Source organism: Colossoma macropomum, unplaced genomic scaffold (assembly GCF_904425465.1).
Source record: "Colossoma macropomum unplaced genomic scaffold, Colossoma_macropomum, whole genome shotgun sequence".
NCBI classification, from domain to species: Eukaryota; Metazoa; Chordata; class Actinopteri; order Characiformes; family Serrasalmidae; genus Colossoma; species Colossoma macropomum.
The window spans coordinates 6082412-6102868 of NW_023494805.1; the positions used below are offsets into that span (position 1 = coordinate 6082412).

The 20457-nt window shown below is 39.4% G+C and overlaps 1 protein-coding gene across 1 annotated transcript; it reads left to right on the forward strand.

The window, feature by feature from the left end:
- The first annotated feature begins 2809 nt into the window (after positions 1-2809).
- Positions 2810-15886, forward strand: LOC118825947 (oocyte zinc finger protein XlCOF8.4-like). The gene is made up of 5 exons (XM_036596827.1): positions 2810-3160; positions 5902-5979; positions 9567-9717; positions 9821-10032; positions 11152-15886. The coding sequence occupies exons 1-5, from the start codon at positions 2876-2878 to the stop codon at positions 12322-12324; spliced, it is 1899 nt and encodes a 632-aa protein (XP_036452720.1). The 5' UTR covers positions 2810-2875; the 3' UTR covers positions 12325-15886.
- The last annotated feature ends 4571 nt before the right edge of the window (positions 15887-20457 follow it).

Genomic DNA, 20457 nt, shown 5'->3' on the forward strand with positions numbered 1-20457 from the left:
TAGTGTGAGGAGCTGGAGAACGAACTGCCGGCTGTGCAGCGAGTGGGCGGAGCTCGTTACTCTGACGTAACAACAAGCTGCTTGTTAAGGAGCTATAATTTGGTGAAGGAACTGCGAACATTAAAACATATTAAACACTTTATTTATTTAACTGTTAATTAACTGTTATCCCATAGTATTTCCCATAGTATCTGTAGTATATTATGGTGTTGTCTACAGTTAAGTGTAGTACACTATAGTATTCTAATGTAACGCTGTATATTATAATGTTTTCTATAGTAAAGTGCAGTACTTTAGAGTTTTCTGATGTTACGCTACATTAATATAGTGTCTATAGCCCATTACTGTGTTAAAGTGGCTGTGTTAAAGCTGAAAAAGCACTAAAAAGCACAGGACAGTTGGCCTCTGGGACCAGGGTTGAGAAACACTATGCTATAGTATTCCAATATTGTCCCAGATTAGCATGGGTGGGTTACCAGCAAAAGCAGCATATTTTAGTTGCTGGTTTGCTGATCAACCAGCATGACCATACTGAGTGACCACCTAAACCAGCACCAGACCAGCTTAAATCAGCCTGGAATGCATGCTGCTCTGTGCTGAGCTCTTCAGCAGGGGTACTATATAGTCGTGTGCAAAAACCTGAACACCCCCAGTCGAATTACATTTCGTTCAGTTTTTTAAGTGAGAATACAAGAACACGTCCTCTACAGGGAGCAAACTTAGATATGGCATTGTTTCTGCTAGTTTTAGTGCAAAATTGCTATTTACTGGCTGAGTTAAATATATTAGAAAAATATAACATATAAAATGTGCCATAACTTTTGCACAGGCCACATTTTTATGTTTTATTTTTTTCTTAATATGCTTAATTAAGCAAATAAAGAGTAATAGTTGAATTAAAATGTGCAGAAGTGTGTTCTCTAGAGAGGATTACACTAGTGTTTAATAGAATAAAGAGTAGTATAGTGTTTACTATAGTGTCTATAGTATATTGTAGAGTTGTCTATAGTAAAGTGTAGTACACTATAGTATTGTAATGTAAGACTTGTCGTGTTCACTATAGTGTTTATAGTATATTGAAGTGTTGTCTATAGTAAAGCGTAGCGCACTATAGTTTTGTAACCTAAGACTATAGAGTTTATTATAATGTTTATAGTATGTTAGTGTTTTTCATAGTAAAGTGTAGTACAACATAGTATTCTAACGTAACACTATAGTGTTTACTATCGTGTTTATAGTATATTGAAGTGTTGTCTATAGTAAAGTGTAGTACACACAGTATTCTAATGTAATGCTGTAGTGTTTACTATAGTGTTTATAGTCTGTTAAAGTCAGGTTTAGTACACAATAGTGTTCTAATGTAACATAATAGTGTTTACTATGGTGTTTATAGTATATTATGGTGTTGTTTGTACTAATGCATAGTACTCTATATTCTAATGTATTGCTATAGTATTTAGTTTAATGTCTATCATATTTTATATGTGTTGTCTATAGTACAGTGTAGAACTCTAAAATATTGTAATGTAATGCTATAGTGTTTAATAGTCTGTCTATATTATATTGTGGCATCAGTGTAGAATAAGACACAGGAAGCGGTGCGCTTTAAAGGCAAATGCTCTTTTATTGAAACAGGTAGCAAGGGAGAACTACCGGTCAGCGGTGCTGAAGCAGTTGAGATAGGAGGCAGGTCACTTCTAGCCATACGCTTTTCCCTGACAGTAGGCACTAAAACTGCACTAACTACCCCACAGCACAGCACCCAGCACAGAATAGCACAAATAACACGTCCACATCATCAAGCTATCACACACTACTTTTTATACAATAAAAGTCTCTCCTACAGTGAGCATAGCGCAAGTGTGGCACCTCCCAAGGGCCTGTGCGTGTGGCCTCTCTGCATGGCCACGCCTCCCACAACAGGTGTTGTCACAGAGCAGCTTTACAGAAAAATACGGGTCCGAGCCCCCATGAACATCGCCAATGGTGACAGTGGCAAGGAAACACTCCCTTAGAGCAAGAGGAAGAAACACTGAGAGGAACCAAGACTCAGAAGGGGAACCCATCCTCCTCTGGTCCACACCAGATAGCATTAGTATACAATATTAAAATACAAAACAGGCAGAGCAATGGTTAATTAGTTTGAGTTTATGCAGCAGCAGTAACACAGTAATGATACAGTATTATAGTGTTGTCTATAGTAGTAAATGTAGTATTCTAATGTAACACTATGGTGTTTATTGGAGAGTGAATGTTACATTTTGAAACTTTGACAGTGTTATACTACATCACACTATTTTATTTTATTCATTAAAAAATTAAACAAACAAGGAAAATTGTGCTTTGCATTATATGGGCACTTTCAATAGCAAAGTCTCAGGAAAACAAATCAAAATGTTGAGTAGGTAATTTATCTGATGCTATATCAAATATTTACGTATGGCTGCCAGAAACAGAGAATGATTTAAAAAAAAACATTTTTTGTTGCTATTTTTTCTCCTTTATACACTGTTTTGAATTCGGCGCTAAAATTTGCCGCCAAAGGGGCGTGGTCAAGTGGCTGGGCGCCCTGCCGTAAGTAAACAGATGCATGTGTGAAGACCTGAGAGCCACGCCTTTTTTACCTTCAAATGTTAAAAATGTGCCTTTAGTCCAATCCATATCCTCTAATCGATAACTATTTCAGTTCAGTCCTAAGTGAAATGGCAGTTGGAATATAAATATTACTGACAGTGGTTTGTTTTCATCAAGTCCAGCTGTGCTGCTGTTCAAAGTGTGGTTTTACATCAGGCGGACTCCCCAGCTACCGAAGAAGGGTCCTCGGGTTGCACGATTTGTTTGGGTTCTGTTTGTGGCAGAACCCCGGAGCGCAGAGATGTGGGGGAAAACCTCGAAACGCTGCAGCGTCGTGGGCTGTAGGCAGGAGAATGTCTCCTTACATACTCTCCCCAAACACCCGACCATCAGAGACGAGTGGCTGAAGTTCATCTTCGAGGAGATTCCGCAGAGTTTCAGCCCCAACCTGACCATCTGCTCGGCTCACTTCAGCGCCGACTGCTTTCTCAACCAGGAACAATACAATGCGGGGTTTGCCAAAAAGTTGCTGCTGAAAGAGGGGGCGATTCCAGATCTGTTAACCTCCGTCTCAAAGCCGCAACATGTAAGTGTGTCAGCCGGTGTGTGTTTTCCCTCTATTCCAACATAATACGGCTTTATTACACTTTTATAACTGAATTGTTTTCGCTCCGTCCGCCTGTCAAAAAACGAAGCTTCTTGTTCGAATGTTTCCGTTCCACCTTAAATGGTGCATCAGTTACATTCTGGCTCCTGAGGCTGGTGCTGGAGCTGCTGCACTCTTTTAAGGTGGAACGGGGAAATTCGAACAAGAAGCTGGCGAATAGGTAGCCAGCCTCAGCCTCGTCTGTCAAAAACCCTTTATGAATCTTATTTTCAACCCTATTTTAATTTTCTAAGGATATTTTCGTCTCATTATTAATATTATTTTACGAGGGAACGATTCGGCGTATAACCGTTATTTGAGTTAACGTTGTTTAGGATGTTGTTTTGTTTTGCTGTGGCTGGCGTCGTCCCTCAGTAAACTCATCATTTTGTCCGCAATAGGGTTAAATATGTGTGAAATGATAATGCCAGGCCATTTTAGACTCATGTAACTGTCATATTTTCAGAGGGTAACGTTAGCTAACCTGCTGATTAGACACCTGTTTTGTTTTTCGAGCTTGGACTAGTTTAGCTAGCAGCTGTTTACTGTTAGCTGTTATGTTTACTGTACTGGCCAGATTGTTGACTTTGAGTCACAGCCAGCTTGTGTTGGTTGAGGCTGGGCTGTATCATAACAGAATTAGCATGCTTAGTTAACCTCTTCATGGATAAATTGTTTAAAAATATGTCCAGAGTTAAAAAAAAAAAGGTTTACGCATGAACATGTGATTTAATTGTTGTTTGGAAATATCAGTTTTATTAAAAAGTTGTAGACACCGTGCATTAAAGCGATGAAACAAGGGTGTAGAGCAAAATTGATTTACAATGTGTTTCTAAGCATCACTGCCCTTCTCTCTGTCCCATCCCGTCTCAACTGATGTCCACTCCTTACCACCCCTTCCAATGTTTTGTATATATTATGATGTCCCACCCTGTTCCATTCTGTCCCACCTCATATCCCACATCGCTTCATTCCATTTCATCTTGATCACTCCGTCCTATCCTGTCCTGCATTATGTCCCACTTCGGTTCACTCTGTCCCATCCTGTCCCGCCTTATGTCCCACTTCGGTTCACTCCGTCCCATCCTGTCCCGCCTTATGTCCCACTTCGGTTCACTCCATCTCATCCTGTCCCGCCTTATGTCCCACTTCGGTTCACTCCGTCCCATCCTGTCCCGCCTTATGTCCCACTTCGGTTCACTCCGTCCCATCCTGTCCCGCCTTATGTCCCATTTTGGTTCACTCCATCCCATCCTGTCCCGCCTTGTGTCCCACTTCGGTTCACTCCATCCCATCCTGTCCTGCCTTATGTCCCATTTTGGTTCACTCCATCCCATCCTGTCCTGCCTTATGTCTCATTTTGGTTCACTCCATCCCATCCCATCCTGCCTTATGTCCCATTTTGGTTCACTCTGTCCCATCCTGTCCTGCCTAATGTCCCACTTTTATCACTCTGTTCCATCAGGTCCTGTTTTATGCCTCATTCTGTCCCCCTGTCCCATTCTGTCTCATCTTATGTCTTATTTTGTCACATCAATGTCCCACCACATCCCACCACCTTACCCTTGTAAGGAAGTGGGAATATATTTTACTCCCTATATGCATGTGTATGTTTAAACGTTGTCCTTCCTATATTTATCTGTTTAGCCAATAAGAGGTAAAACATTATTATTATTATTATTTTATTTAATAAGAACTACAGACTTTATTCCTGTGGTCTACAGGTCATATTTTATGCAGCTAAGTCTGTTGTTGTATGATGTCCACAAATGAAGACAGAAGTCAAGTTTTACAAATTTCTAATCCTGTTCATCAAACTGGCACAACATATTTTTGAGCTAATTAGACCTTTTTGTGTGTAAAGTTTGGACCAGCATACCTGAGGCAGCTGTGGCATTCTGACTTCTGTCAGACACCTTGGATTGAGACTTTCAGAGCTCAAAAAAACATAAATGTAGCATTAACTGTTAATAATGGTACGTGCCACATTGTGGTAATGGATCTCGTTATTAAGCCGCCAAGTGGCCTGGAGGTTGTTAATGCCTAATTTGCCAAGCAGAGGGCCTCAAAACAGCTGTCCTTATAAGAGGAAATCCTGCATGAAACACAGTTAATGATAGAACTGGATGGTACTTCCTTTTAGTTACAGTGACATTTAGTGATACTAACAAGAATCGTAATAACAGTGCTCTGTCAAAGTCGTATGTTTTTCAGACAGCGTGAGATTAGGTTGTTACCGAGTACGTTACTGTTCTCCACCTCACGTTTTCTGTACCAAGGCCACCGAGCAGAGCTGTAAAATGGCTCCGCTGCGTCATGCTTCTATTGGAAGAGGAAAATGGCAGCTACATTTGTTACAGTAAATGTAGGCAGCACCCCACATTTTAAAAAGGTCATTTACGTGTCTCGTGGGAATAGTTAGTGCCTTGCTGTAGTTTGCAGCGATTTTTCAGCCCCCGACCACTTTCCTGTTTTGTCAAAGGGGCGCTTTTGTTCTTTTCTCGTCAGTTTCATCTTCTCTGTTTAGGTTCGGTTGGATTTTACTGGGGTGGGGGGTGTTTTATAGTCTGATCCAAATATTGGGCCGATGCCTTGAGGACGCGGTTTTAGTGGGCCACTCACACAGTCTCTCTTTCTCTTTCTCTCTCTCTCTCTCGCTCTCTCTGTTTGTGGACCGACAGTACGGCCGACAAATGGAGCGGGCCGCTGGGAATTCTGGTAGTCCCGATGGCCAGTCCATCCTTGTACTTAAATGTGAGGTAGGTATTGATATTATTACTATATTATTATCAGTAATACTTCTACTGAGTGACAGGTTTAACATCTTACGTTTTAAAATTTTCCTTTGTTCTAATAAATACAACAACAATAACAATAGGACTGCTTAACAAAAACAGTGTCACTTGAAATTTCATGGTTGCATAGATTTGAGATGTGAGAAACTCTAAAATTATGCTATTTGGTGATGTCAAAGGTAATTAATGTAATAAATGATTTGCCACTTAATACTTTAATAAGTCTATATGAACAGTTGAATGCAGAAAATCTTGAAAATGTTTGAACAGACAAGTGTAGAAGTGCAGGCAGGAGGTTCATGTGAATGATGCGTTCACACTATGAAAACAATGTTGTTGCAGTATTGAAGGTAATAGTACTCGGAATAAAACCTCACATTTTTCTGTTTTTTATTTTTTTAAGCACCAGCTGCCATTTACACTGCCATTTACACTTACACTCAAAATTCAAAATCTGCGATAAAATGCGCAGTTGAAAGATCCAGTGGCAATAGATGACCACGCAGCACGTTACAGCTATTCTACCCGTTTTCTTTAGTGATGTTATAACTTCGCGTTATTCGCATTTTTATGCACTGCAGTTGATTTCCTGGTCCGTTAAATCTGCAACGAGAGACTGTCAAACACTAAATAGTTGCGAAGCCTTTAGTCAGCTTCTCTTTCGAATTCTCCCGTACCACCTTAATGATGCCGCATTTACATTCGGTGCCTCAGTTAGAATTTAAGGTGGAACGGGTACATTCGAACAAGAAGCTGGAGAATAAGAAGCGACTTCAGCCTCGTAAAACAGTCGAACATTGAGAGACTTTTAACAAGAAACTGATCTACTTCTGAGGAATTTTTAAGATGGAAGAAAAGCGGCTGTAGTTAAAGCTTAAAGCAGAGTAAAGTAAATCTGTGTTTTCGTTTACATTGTTTAGCCTCTACTAGAACATCAGCACACACTGAGACATACTGGACATGAAATGTTGTGGCTTCCAAGGTGGTTTGATTTTTGTTCAAAGGAAAAAATGGCTCTTCTTATCATTTGGGTTGTGACTCCTGACCTGACCTGGCTTTAACGCAGAGGGAGCCGGTCGGATTTCTCACTCATCAAGTGGTGTTTTTGTTATGTGCTGCCACAGACTGTCCGGGCGCTGCCCTTACCCACTTCCAAGTTCCGCCTGTTGCGTTCCGTCAACATTATGTTATAAAATAAATATTTAGAAAATCGATTTTTGACTTTTGTGAATCGATTCAGAATCGTTCACGTCCGCATCGCGATGCATCTAAGAACTGATTTTTTCCCCACCCCTAATAAATACGGAGCTCCTTTTGTGACAGTCATGTTCAAATCGTCCTCTGAGTAATGTGATAACTGAAGTTGGTAGTAGATGCAGCCATGCACTGTGTAACGCTCGGACAGAAAACCAGACGTGTGTGGATGGTGAGTGCAGGTGGTTTAATATAAACCAAGCGGCCGTAGTCAAAAGGGGAAAAACAGAGATCGTAGTCAAAAAACAGTCCAAAAGTCAAAACACAGATCATACACACAAGCGAAAGTACCAAAGGAATAGGCAATAGGCAAAAACGGAGTCAAACGAAGCAAAAAGTTCAAACACGGTAAACAATCAGAACAGGATGAAAAACGCTCAGTAGTCTCGGAGAAACAATACCTCGCAGTGATTCTAACTAAAGCCCGGGCTTATCTACTCTAAACTACCTGTCATATGATCATCAACACAGGTGCAAGCAGTCAAAACTCAGGGGATTGTGAGCGCTGATAGGAGCGCCTGTGAGAGTCTGAAGTCACATGAGACTCCATAGTATCCTGGGAAATGGAGTTCTCGTCAGAGTCGGATTCCGAGTGCGGCTGCTCAGTCACATGATCTCCCAGAGAATTCTGGGAGATGATGTCCGTTTCCTCCATAGAGGGAGCCGAATGCATGACACACTGTGTTTTTGTAATTAAGTGTGCCAGCTGTTGTGTGATGCTGATGTGAATGTTTGGGCTGTAACCTTTCAGTTATGACTACTGGGGAAATTACACAGATACTCTATCCTGTATGAGTTGCTTAGTCAAATCCTTTATAATTATTGAACCTCCTTAAGTACATTAAGTCCATTAGTTCAGCTCAACTCATGATGGTAAATAAACTCTGTTATTTTACAAAATTACAGACGTAGATTAATCTAGAGATGGCATATCAGCACTGATGGGCATCGCTATCAGGCTGATTTCAGTAGAAAATGCTGGATGGGATACGGGAAGGAAAGAACAAATAAATGTGATTCAGTCCTGTAACAAATGTGTCGTGAAACAGCACTTACTCATACTGTGCAATGTGATGTTAGCTGTGTAGTTATTCCTGTGGGGTTAATAGAGTGTTTAAGTAGTTTCAGCATGATAGTCTACTTATAGACGCTTATTGAAGTGCCTCAATTTAAAAATAGCTCATTTTTAAGCGTAGTAGTTTTTTAAAAAAAATCAGTACACTCAAAGTTTAAATATTGGTCTCGGCCAGTGCTTAAGGTTTTAACATCCGCATTGGTCAGTACTCAAGATTTCAATATCCGTATCAGCCAGTACTCAAGATGTCAGTATCCGTGTTGGCCAGTACTCAATATTTCAATGTCCTTAATGGTTAGTACTCAAGATTTCAATATCGGTATCGGTCAGTACTTAAGGTTTCAATTTCAGTATCAGAAGAGAAAAAGTAGTACTGTGCCATCTCTAGGTTAAACAAGAACTTCTACTGTGTGTTGTAAGGTGTGTGTAACGTAAACCATAATGCCTTTGATTTTGCACTAGTTCTAGTTTGGATGGAGTATTGTTTGGGTCTCATCCCACCCCAACACTACTGAATAGCCATTCAGAATTTGCTTGATGCACAACTCTGCAGATATGCACAAAGCATTGTTGATATTTTGGAGGTGTGTGAGCTCCACTCACCCATGAATCTCTTGCGTGTCTCAACATAAATACATTTACGTGTGTCTTTGCTGAAGTATGCATCAGCCTTTACTAGCTGTGAGGGGTTTGTTTCCTGTGTTTTTCCAGAGAGAGATAAGCGTTAACTAAATCAGTTTTACTACCTGGATGTTGCCAGCAATGCATAGTTTCATTACCCACTCTATATATCTCATATCCATAAAATAATAAAAATATACAAAACACAGCATCACTAATATTGTGGGCTGGAGGTTAGGCAACCAGCCCTGTGACTGCAAGGTCGCCAATTCAATCCCCGTAGCCGACAGTACGTGACTAAAGTGCCCCTGAGCAAGGCACCTAACCCCCAACTGCCCCCCGGGTGCTACGGATAGGGCTGCCCACCGCTCTAGGCAAGTGTGCTCACTGCCCCCTAGTGTGTGTGTTCACTAGTGTGCATGTGATGTTTCACTGCATGGATGGGTTAAATGCGGAGGTGAAGTTTCCCCGTTGTGGGACTAATAAGGGTCACTTAATTGACCAAAAACTGAAAAAAATTCTAATTCCTATGAAAATTAGTGAAACATCCACATGACAGACAGCAGGCCTGTCTGTTAATGTTGTTATGTCTCTAATGAAGGATGACGACTCTTTCTGGCTGAATGACGGCTCTCAAAGTGAATCACCACGAACACGTGACGTTGGGCTGCAGTGTGATCCCGTGCCGAAGCTTGTTAGGACTGTAGGAACACAGCTGTCGGCCAGCACGCTGATACACAAACGAAGCCAGGGTCAGCAGGACAAACACTGTTCTTTGTCTTAAACATATTTAGTCTAATTCTTAGTAATTTATGCATAGCAATCTCACAAACTGACCTGCTTCCCCTTGTATAGGTGTTTTGGTTGCTCCTAAGACCAGAGAGACTGGTGTTGGCACAAACAGGCAGGTGAGCCCGCACTTTAGTGAGCTGGCATCAACCCACACGAAAGACGATCAACCTGCAGCAGTGTTCTATGATGAATCCCCATCTACACCTCCTCAGCTTATTGAGACAGCCGTATCCCCACTGAGCCCCGAAGAGCATTCTCCAGTGGAGATAGTGGTGGTAAGTAAAGTGGGTATGACTGATTAATATAGAGTTATGTTTGACTAAACTACACTCTTAAACACTCTTACACTCTCTCTTCTTGATTCTTCAAGGGTTCTTTAGTAAAGAAAATGTTTATATATGGAACCATGAACACGCAAGGAACCCTTTGCATGATTAAAGGGTTCTTTGCATCATGAAAGTGTTTTTCAGATTGATGGAGAATATGCTCTACATGGTTCTATAGCACCCAAAAGTGTTCTTCTATTATTACAATGTCAAGCCTCTTACCTTTTCATAAAGGTTCTATATAAAACCATCTACAGCACATTCTCCATCAATCTGAGGAGCCCTTTCATGATGCAAAGAATCCTTTAATTATGCCAAGGGTTCTTAGTGTTCATGGTTCTATATAGAATCATTTTCTAAATGAGCCCTTAAAGAACCATCATTTTTAAGAGTGTAGGATGACTGAAATGAGATAAAGCTGGAGGATTTTGAAGAGGAAAATGAAATGCTACTATAAAACACATTTCCCTCCAGCCTATGAAACAAATGGTTGATATTGTCTTCCAGGTTTACTTAGGCTGAATGCTACCAAATGCATGCACCCTGCTTAGTAATATGTACTATGTGGCACTGACATTATTTTACCAAAGATGGAATGTAGGGAAAATGAGGAGGGGCAAGACTTGGAGAAATTGTTCATTGTTGAAAAATCAAATTTAATTACAAATTTTATTACCCCAAAACATAATCAATCAACCACGACACGTTTAGTCTCCAAACTGTGCTCCTTTAGTTCTATTCTGAAACTATGATGCTGATATAATCAAAGTTTGCAACAGAAAAACATTGTGAGGGACATTATTTTTAGCTATATTAGCCTTGTAGCACAAGTTTTTAGTTTTTAACAGTTTCAATCAAAAAGGGCATATTTAGGGTTTGGTGCAGTAGTTTGGCCTAACAGGTCAGTGTGCAGGTTACGTATTCTGCACAAATTTAACAACAAAAATGTCTGAACGGGTGGAATTAAATAGTTTTACAGGTTGGGCATCGTGGTTCGTTATGCAATTTGAACTCAAGACAAAAAAAAAAAAATGACAAACTAGACGTTTTATCTTCTGTTTTTCTCAGAAAGCAGAAGACGTTTCATCCGAAGAAGAGGCTGAGGAGGATGATGCCTCAAGCGACGTGGAGGACAGCGTACAAGCCGACCCAGATGATCCAGAATACTTACCCGGTTCCCCAGATCAGAGCTCGGAGAGCTGTAAGGAAGATGAGAATGATGAGGAGTCCACCTCCCATAAACCCTTTCAGAACACCTTGCGACCACTTGCTTGGTGTTTGCACTGTGAGGCTCATGCTGGAGCGTCTTGTATGATTAAGAAGCACCAAAGGATCTACGGCTGTCCACAGTGTGTTTCTGAGGACACTGTTGAGATCCAGTGTTTGGAGGACTTGCCTGTTCGCTTTGAAAATAGAATCAGCTTCCATAAACATGCCATTACTGTACATGGTGTACCAGAGCAACCGCCCGAGTTCAAGACTTGTGAAGACTGCAATAAGTTAAACAGGGTGGAAGATGAGCACCACGTGTGCGAATGCAAGATAAAGGTGTTCTCCTGTGAGCTGTGTTCCAAACGTTTCCTAACAGAGAACGGTCGAAAGGTCCATTATCGCAGACTCCATGGGAACTATACACATTTCTGTAAGTACTGCATGATAAACTTTACTACAAAAGAGTCCAAGCTTCAGCACGAGCAGGTTCACAATACACGAGGTTTACCGTATAGCTGTCCGAGCTGTTCGATGAGATTTAAAGACTTTCATGAACGAAACACTCACCTTAAAAGCCACGGTGGTCAGAAAGGGTACCTTTGTAGCACATGTGGCATGAAGTTCTCCAAGGCGACGAGTTATGAGAGGCACCTGCTCATCCACTCGGGAGAAAAGCCCTACAGGTGTGATGTGTGTGAGCGTTCCTTCAACCAGGCCGGCCACCTGAAGTCCCACATGCGTCTCCACACAGGAGAGAAGCCCTTCATGTGTGAGCAGTGTGGAGAGTGTTTCAACCACAACGTCAGCCTGAAGAACCACCTGCAGCGACAACACGGCATCGACACTAAGTATCTACCGACAAAGGAGGGAAAACGAATAGGTAGACCGTTCAGTGATGTTCCTCTGAAAAGGAGATTTAAGGAGTGTCATAAAAATATCTTAGAGCACTGCTCCTCTGCTCCTGCTGATGAGCTGGAGGGTGAGGATGCAATGTGTGATCCGGACTCAGAAGAGAGCCAGGAGTTGTGATTTTGATGCAAGGGAAGCAATAAGGAAGTTGGAAAAGGAAAGCTTTGACGAAGAGCACGCAAAGTAAAAGAGAGAAAGCATGGCAGTGTGTAGCGTGAGTTCTGATGTACCCAAGTCCTATAAACTAATTTATCTGTTCTGTGTTGTTCTGGACATTCACAACTGACATGAGACTAGAAAACTGCTGGTTGTTCAAAACCTTTTACTCAAAATTGAGTTATTTTTAACTTTTACAAAACAGGCTCTAAACAGGTTTCCGTATGTAATCCCTTTGTGGTATTTTATTATATTTTATTTTTATTACATCACTTAAACATTCTCTTTGTGACATCACTGTACATTTAAAAAAAAACACCAATATTTTTCGATTTCCACTGTTTATCCTACACAGAAAAGATGTAACTGCTTAGACTTTCTTTCTTGGCTAGAATCCACTGTTTTCGCACTTCTGTTGTCATGTTCGAAAGTTAGCCAAGCGCTTAATTTGATTTTATTTTTCTTCTTATTTTTTATAGGTACATAAAAATATTTGGCGAGCAAGTATATGAGGGGTAGAATATTCAGTCAGTTCTTATTGTCAGTTCTAACGGTTCCTTCTTCCTAATTTCTACTCTTGCGGGCCAGACATGATCTTATAATAGGAACGTCTGGAGACAACCATGAGAAATTCTCATAGGCTTATTAAGGTGGGAGCAGAATGAGTGTGAAATTTCTAAACAATTCCATTGCCTCATGAAGCAGGTGCTGAAAGTAGGGGTGACGGTGTGCCCATTAACATTGTCTAGCAGACAACAAGCCTGTCATAAGCACATGGATACGAGATGTCCCACCAAAAAACTCAAGTCAATCCCTTTAAATTCCAGGCCTATTACACACTAAGGCTTATTATGCAGTAACTACAGGTACTTCAGTGCGAACTGGCTGAGCTATTCTTAGGTTATAGAAGTGTGTAATAAAATTTTGGGCCCTGACCAATTAAGGGATTAAACATCTGATCACGTGTGCAGAAAATACATTACATATGAACTATCTTTACTTCTTGCAGGGTAAAACTGTTAGCTAGCAATAGTTATAAGTTCATGTCTGCTCCTGCTCTGGATCCTCTGGTTCCTGCGCGTCTGGACCCTCTATGTAGTGCTTCTCCTTTATACTGTAGCTCTTAGGTTCCCAGCCCTGAGCCAAAAGAACCCCCTTCCCTCCGTGCTCAAACACACTTAATTCAACTTACTAGTTCATGAACTAGTGGGTATAGTAGAGCAGGAAGTTTCAGGGGTTTAGGAGAGTTGGGAATCTGGACTATGAGTCAGATTTCTGGTCTTGACTTTAGAATCACTTTTTGTTAATTTGTTATCGAATAGGGGTTTTCAGCTCCAGTCCTGGGGACCTAAAGCTCTGTACAGTCTCAAGTTTTCACTTCTCCAACACACCTGATCCAGCTCAGGAAAGGCTTGATGATTAGCTGATGAATTGGATCAGTTACATCACTTGTTCAGTAAACTACTAGTAATTACAAAATCCAGAACCAGACATTGGATTCATGGTATTGCATTAAATGTTTCTGCTCTGGTAAACGAAAATAGAAAATACAGTTAAGGCATGACACTAACAAATGTGCAAGCTAGTAGTAAATGGAAGTAGGTAGTTGCAAGTGCATACATTGTACCTACCCTCATTACCATTTTGTCAGATACAGCTACCATATTGGTGCACAGCTACTGGCTGTAGCCCATCTACTGCTGAGAAAAGTTTGTCAGACACCCTCTACCATGTCCATCAATGGAAAGGGTCCACCATAGGAACACCTTTAACCAGATATTATTGGGGTGGTGGGCCATTCTCAGCACAACAAATTGACATCCTTATTAGATAATATAGCTAATATATTTACTGGTAACTCTACAAACTAATGTTTTTATGTTTTTTTCTTTTCTTCTTTTATCCCATGCAGTGTTCAGAGCAGGTGGTTTCACAGGAGATGCCATTATGGCTTCAGAGTTCAGAATAACACTAAGACCCAGGGCACATTTAAATGGGAAATGGAACATACAACAGTAACCATCTTTGTGATGGTTGATTCTTGAACGAAGCTTTACAAACAACTCATAAGTCTCTCATCTGCTCAAACAAGCACAAGCTTGATAAGCTAATTTGTTTTTCATAGCGCCTTCCGTGTTTTTCTGGCTACATGTCTCTCAACATTTGACTAAAATTTACATGCCACATACATTTCTTAGATGAACACACGCCACTACTCTGGCGACAAAAACAGTATGCACAGTTCCTCCAGAGTAAGGGAGCAGAGTGGATGTTGGCAGTACCTTAATGTTTACTTTAATTTCTAGCATTAATTTCTCCTCCTCTTTGATCACAAAACAGCTTACTTTAGTACAAGTACTAAAGGATTCAGAATGAAATACTTTTTCCAGCATACCATAATATCAGAATAAATGATAAGACATTAATTTATCAGTTTGACTCCTTTTAGTAACTCATCCTTTTTGATTCTTGCTAATGAGGGACATAGGCTGTGCACAAATCAGAGACCACCCTTCGGTTATTTAATTTCTTTTCAAAAAAGCCATTAAACATAACTTGTTTTTTCAGGAAATATTTCAGAGGAGGATTAGATATAAAATAACCCACTTGCATCAGTAAAAGGAAAATAAGTGAAAATCAGGAGTTTCCAAAACTAGAGTTAAAAGCTACAGAGAAAATGTGACTCCTAACAACCACCTGGAAGACCTGGTAGACACCGAAACTGCCCCCATCAGATAAAGAGCACAGATAAAGCGTTCGTTTTTGAGGGAGAGGAGAAAATCAAGCTGCTTCAGATCTGAAAACATCCACAGGTGTTTCTGTCCATCCTTCCACTGTGAAAAGACAACGCTATCTATATTTGAACCTGAATGGACATGTTGGGTCTGAAAGGTGTGCAGATGTCAGAAAGCCAAAAAACAATAGACTGGCTACCCCGGAGTCCAGACCTCAGCATCACTGAATGTGTTTGCAATTTCTTGGATTATAAAAAGCAGAAAATGCAAAACCAACTTCTAAGACTGAACTTTGGAGGTTTCTATGAAATAAAAGTGTCTTGCCTGTAATGGCCGTTTTTACTGGAAATTAAACAAATGAAGGGTCTCTGACTCGTACTCTACCGTCATTGAACACCAAACTGACAACTTTGATTAACTCCTCCATGAATGTCAGAAATGTGCGTTAAATTATCAACAATGTCTTTAACAGTAGGCCTGGCATACAATTTGATCATTTTTACAAAATACAAAAACAAACCACAAATATTCCCTTAATACAAACTCAACATTTTGTTTCTTTGATCTCATGCTTCTATGTAAAAGCCTGGTACATTTTAAACTATTTTAATGTGACGATTGTGTAAACAGAGATTATCCCACATGCTTTTTCTTTTTATTGCATATGTATGTAGTCTTTCAGTAGTCTTATCTAAAATATCTTGCAGTTGACAAAGATATGCAAAACTCATCTTAATCCTGTCTTATTTTGCTATGTATAAAGAACGAAATAAAAATGGCCAAAAAAACAAGCAAACCTGGTGAATCTCTGAAAAGGTCATTGTTTGTTAATAATCCATAGCAGTTCCACTAACGGGCCTGCTTTAGTGTACACTGTCTCTGTAGGTAGCTGATGTTAGTTGAGTATGATTGGCATAGAGTTCCTCAGAGTAACCACAGAATCCACAGAGAAGTTTAAAAAGAAGAAAAAGTATCTCACAAACGAGATCTGAGTTTTTCTTATGTGTGCAATGACTCTGAATTGCAATTTCAGATTCGAAAGTTTCCACCCAGATAGCTTACGTTACTGGTAGGAAGCTGAATATCACATCTGTGTTATTAGCCTCTACATCAGTGGCTAATTGACTGGATTTTTCCTACCACACATGTTCCCAGAGATTGTATTATGTATTTGCATAATGCAAGTAGGGCTTTGTAGTGAGAGAAACAAAAACAGTGGACAGAATCATTAAAATGCTACAAAACCTGAATTCTCTCAACCCAATGAGCTGAGGGATATAATCCTATGCTACAGAACAAATAACCTGTTAAATGCTAGTTTTAGGCTGGAATGCCCCTAAGATTTGGTTAATGGACTATAAATGTATTGTTAATAAAAATAGAAAATCTTCCTCAAATCCCTGCATCCTCAGTTATCTGGTTCTGGTGGAGTTGTTACCTGCAGTGATGGACAGTAGTTGATTGCCTAAGTTTTGATCTGCACTGTACTGGAGTATTTTATGTTTTATTGAGTTTTTTTTTTTTTCAAACTTTGACCTCTGCCCCAGAAAACGATATCAATTTATTTGACTGTTTCAAAATATTTGAAGTTCACCTGAAATCATTTTTACCTTGTTTTTATTGTCCCTAAACTGTCTTCTGATTTATTATTAGGTCACTGGTGGGTAGGAAAAATAATACTAACTAATAATCTCACTTCCACCGACCTCCCACCAATTATTGAGAGAAAATGCTCATCTAGCTTTATCAAGAATATTATTATTATTATTATTATTATTATTATTATTATTATTATGTAATACAATTGTTTCTCTTCTTTTTTGTTATTGTTATTATTATAGTGGCCTATTGTCTTTTAATTAAGGCTATACCCACTGTGTGGCACATTACACAGGTACTGGATAAACCAGCTGGATTCACTTTGACCAAATCAGGCAGACACTGTTCAAAGCATCTAAAAAAGGATGAACAGTCGTGCGAATCCCTAACAATGATTTCAGGTGGCTGTTATTGAGGCTGTTACTATTTTTTAAACAGAGATGTGAACAAAGCACTCTGTGAGTAATGGGCGCTAGATCTGAGCATCTGCAACCACTTCTTGTCCAGAATTTTTCTTTCAGCCTCTACAACCTGAAGGAATGCGATTACGAACGAAGCTGAGGAGGACAACTGTCTCAGAAACGAGGTACTGCTGATCGCTGAAACAAAGTTCCAAATAACAGCCTGATTTCAGTCATGACGGACGCTTCTGTTGTCTTGCATGTGAGTTCATACTAAGTGGCCTCAGGTGGATTTTCCTCTCCTTAATTTTCTTGGTTTTCGTGGTAACGTATTTAAATCGGGTTTGTTTCAGTTCGAACTTCTTTCCACCGCAATCAATCGCTTCCCAATGACAAAAAACGTGCTTACATGCGGTGGGTAGCCTTGCACGGTGTGATTTTCATAAGTGGTGCCTCATCCTGGATAATCATTTGTTCTCCTTTCCTGGATACACACCACTATCGTCCAATCAATGATTGTTGACATCATTAGCCTGTGTCTTTGCTGTTTTTCAAATTCTTACCAGTGCCACCTCCTCGTGCAGAGCAACAGCTAACTCCACAAATACATTTTACATGTCTATGAGCTATTTCCATACTAAAATGTATTAGGATGAAACCCATTATTAGGATAATGGGTACAAAATTTTACTAGTAATTTCGTCAACTGACAGATAGTGTGGATACATAATGTTGAGTCTCTCATACAAGCTAGTCAGTTATCTTACCATGTAGTATTGCTAACTGGCTATATGGCTAGTTAGGTTGTGTTTAGCAAACAGTAAAACTAAGAAAAGTGTGATTTTTTTTTAAGGATATGTTTGACAACATTCACAAATACCTAACAGCTACCTAAAGCTTATCTAGTTAGCATGCTAGCAAACTTAGAAGTATTTTGCACAGCATGATGAGCAGCTTGATCTGGGTGCCCAATATCTGCTGATCCTGGATAGTCAACTGGACATTGTTCATGGCTGTATTTCTTCTGGAACCTGCATGAAATTCCTTTTAATGACTGTGTTAATCTGAGATTTAGATCTAGCAAATTAATCCTGCTATGGACTGTATTAATCTTTGACAGCCTGTCAATCCTACTACTTACATTATTGATCGTGGATAGTTAGTTAATCCAGTTAATGACTGTAATGATCCTGGATAGTAACTTAATCTAGTTCATGACTGTATTGATCTTGGATAATCACTTAATCCTGTTCATTGATCCTGGATAGTCATTCAATCCTGCTTAGATCCAGGATACTCAGTAAACTCAGTATCTGACTGCACTGATCCTGCATAATCACTTAATCCACTTCCTGACTTCATTGGTCCTGGATAGTTAATCCATTTAATGACTGTATTGATCCTGGACAGTCACTTAATCTATTTCATGACTGTATTAATCTTGGATAGCCAGTTAATTGTATTACAGACTGCATTGATCCTGGAAAAACATTTAATCCAGTTCATGACTACCTTGATCCTGGTTAGTCATTCAATCCTGTTCATTACTACATTGATCCAGGAGAGTCATTCAATCCAGTTCAAGAATGCATCGATCCTGGAACATCAGTAAATCCAGTATCTGATTGTACTGATCATGGATAGTCAATTAATCTAGTTTATAACTGTATTGATCTTGGATAGCCAGTTAATTGTTTTACAGACTGCATTGATCCTGGATAAACATTTAATCCAGTTCAGGACTACCTTGATCCTGGATAGTCATTCAATCCAGTTCAAGACTGCCTTGATTGTGGAACGTAAAATAAATCCAGTATCTGACTGTACTGACCATGTGTAGTCAATTAATCTAGTTCATGACTATTGATCTTGGATGGCCTGTTAATCCACTTACTGACTGCATTGATCCTGGGTGAACACACAATCAAGTTCTTGACTTTATTGATCCTGGATAGTCAGTTAATACATTTCAAGACTGTGTTTATCCTGGATAGTCAGTGTTGCCAGTTCATGACTGCATCCATCCCTGGATAGTTAGTTAATCCAGTTCCTGACTGTATTGATCCTGGATAGGTACTTAATCTAGTTCATGACTGTGTTTATCCCTGGATAAACAATCAATATAGTTCATGACTGTGTTGATCCCTGGATAGTTAGTTAATCCAGTTCATGACTGTATTGGTCCTGCATAGCCTATTAATTCTATTGTTGACTGAATTGAATCAGGTGATGTTGATGACTCTATTGATCCTGGACAGTCAATTAATCCTGTTCATGATGGTATACATCCTGGTTAGTCAGTTAACCTAGTTATAGACTGTATTTACTCTGGATAGTCAGTCAATCCAGTTTCTGACTAAACCAATCCTGGATAGTCAGTTAATCCAGTTCATGACTGTATTGATCCTAGATAGATAGTTAGACATATTATAGACTATATTGATCTCAGATAACTAGTTAAAGGAGTTCATGGCCTAATTGATCCTGGGTAGCCAGTTAATCCAGTTTATGACTGCAGTGATCCTGGTCAGATAGTTAGACATATTATTGTCTGTAATAAGCTTGGATAACTAGTTAACACAGTTCATGACCTTATTGATCCTGGATAGTCAGTTAATCCAGTTTATGACTGTATTGATCCTGGATAAAGAGTTAACCCAATTTATGAATGTACTGATTCTTGATAGCCAATAAATGTAGTTCATAACTATTGATTAGCCAATTGGTTAGCCAATTAATCCATTTAAAACTTTATTGATCCTGGATGTGCAGTTAATCTAGTTCATGACTGTATAAATCCTGGATAGTCTATTAATTCAGTTCATGTATGTTCAAGGCAGCCATTTGGTTTGACCATTATGTAAGCATTACCTATAAAATTTCAGAAGACGTGTTCACTGATTTTTGGATTGTAAATTATATGACTATATTCTACTTTGTAGACCTTGTGACCCCTGGTTCCTGTCACCACAGCTGTAAAGAAGTCTGTAAGTTTATACACAATGAACCATATTACATCAAACCCCTCTGAATCCACTGAAATATGCATTTAAAGTAAGTCAGATTTCTCTGTTATAAACTTAAAGTATGTTAATTATTACTTTTAATTTTACAAAAACGTTTGTCAGTGCATGGTTCATCACCATTATTCTGTGTAGTGATTTGTTTTTAATTATTAATAATTCAATATTATCAACTTGTAATTCCATGAATCATTCAATATTATCAACTTGTAATTCCATGTGTGCTTCTTATATTAAATCATTAGTTGATTTTTGATTTTAAAAGTATTTTCAGTTGATCAAGTGATTACTGAGTGGAATGAACGGTGACTTATTGATTCAGTTGAGTGACATTGATTT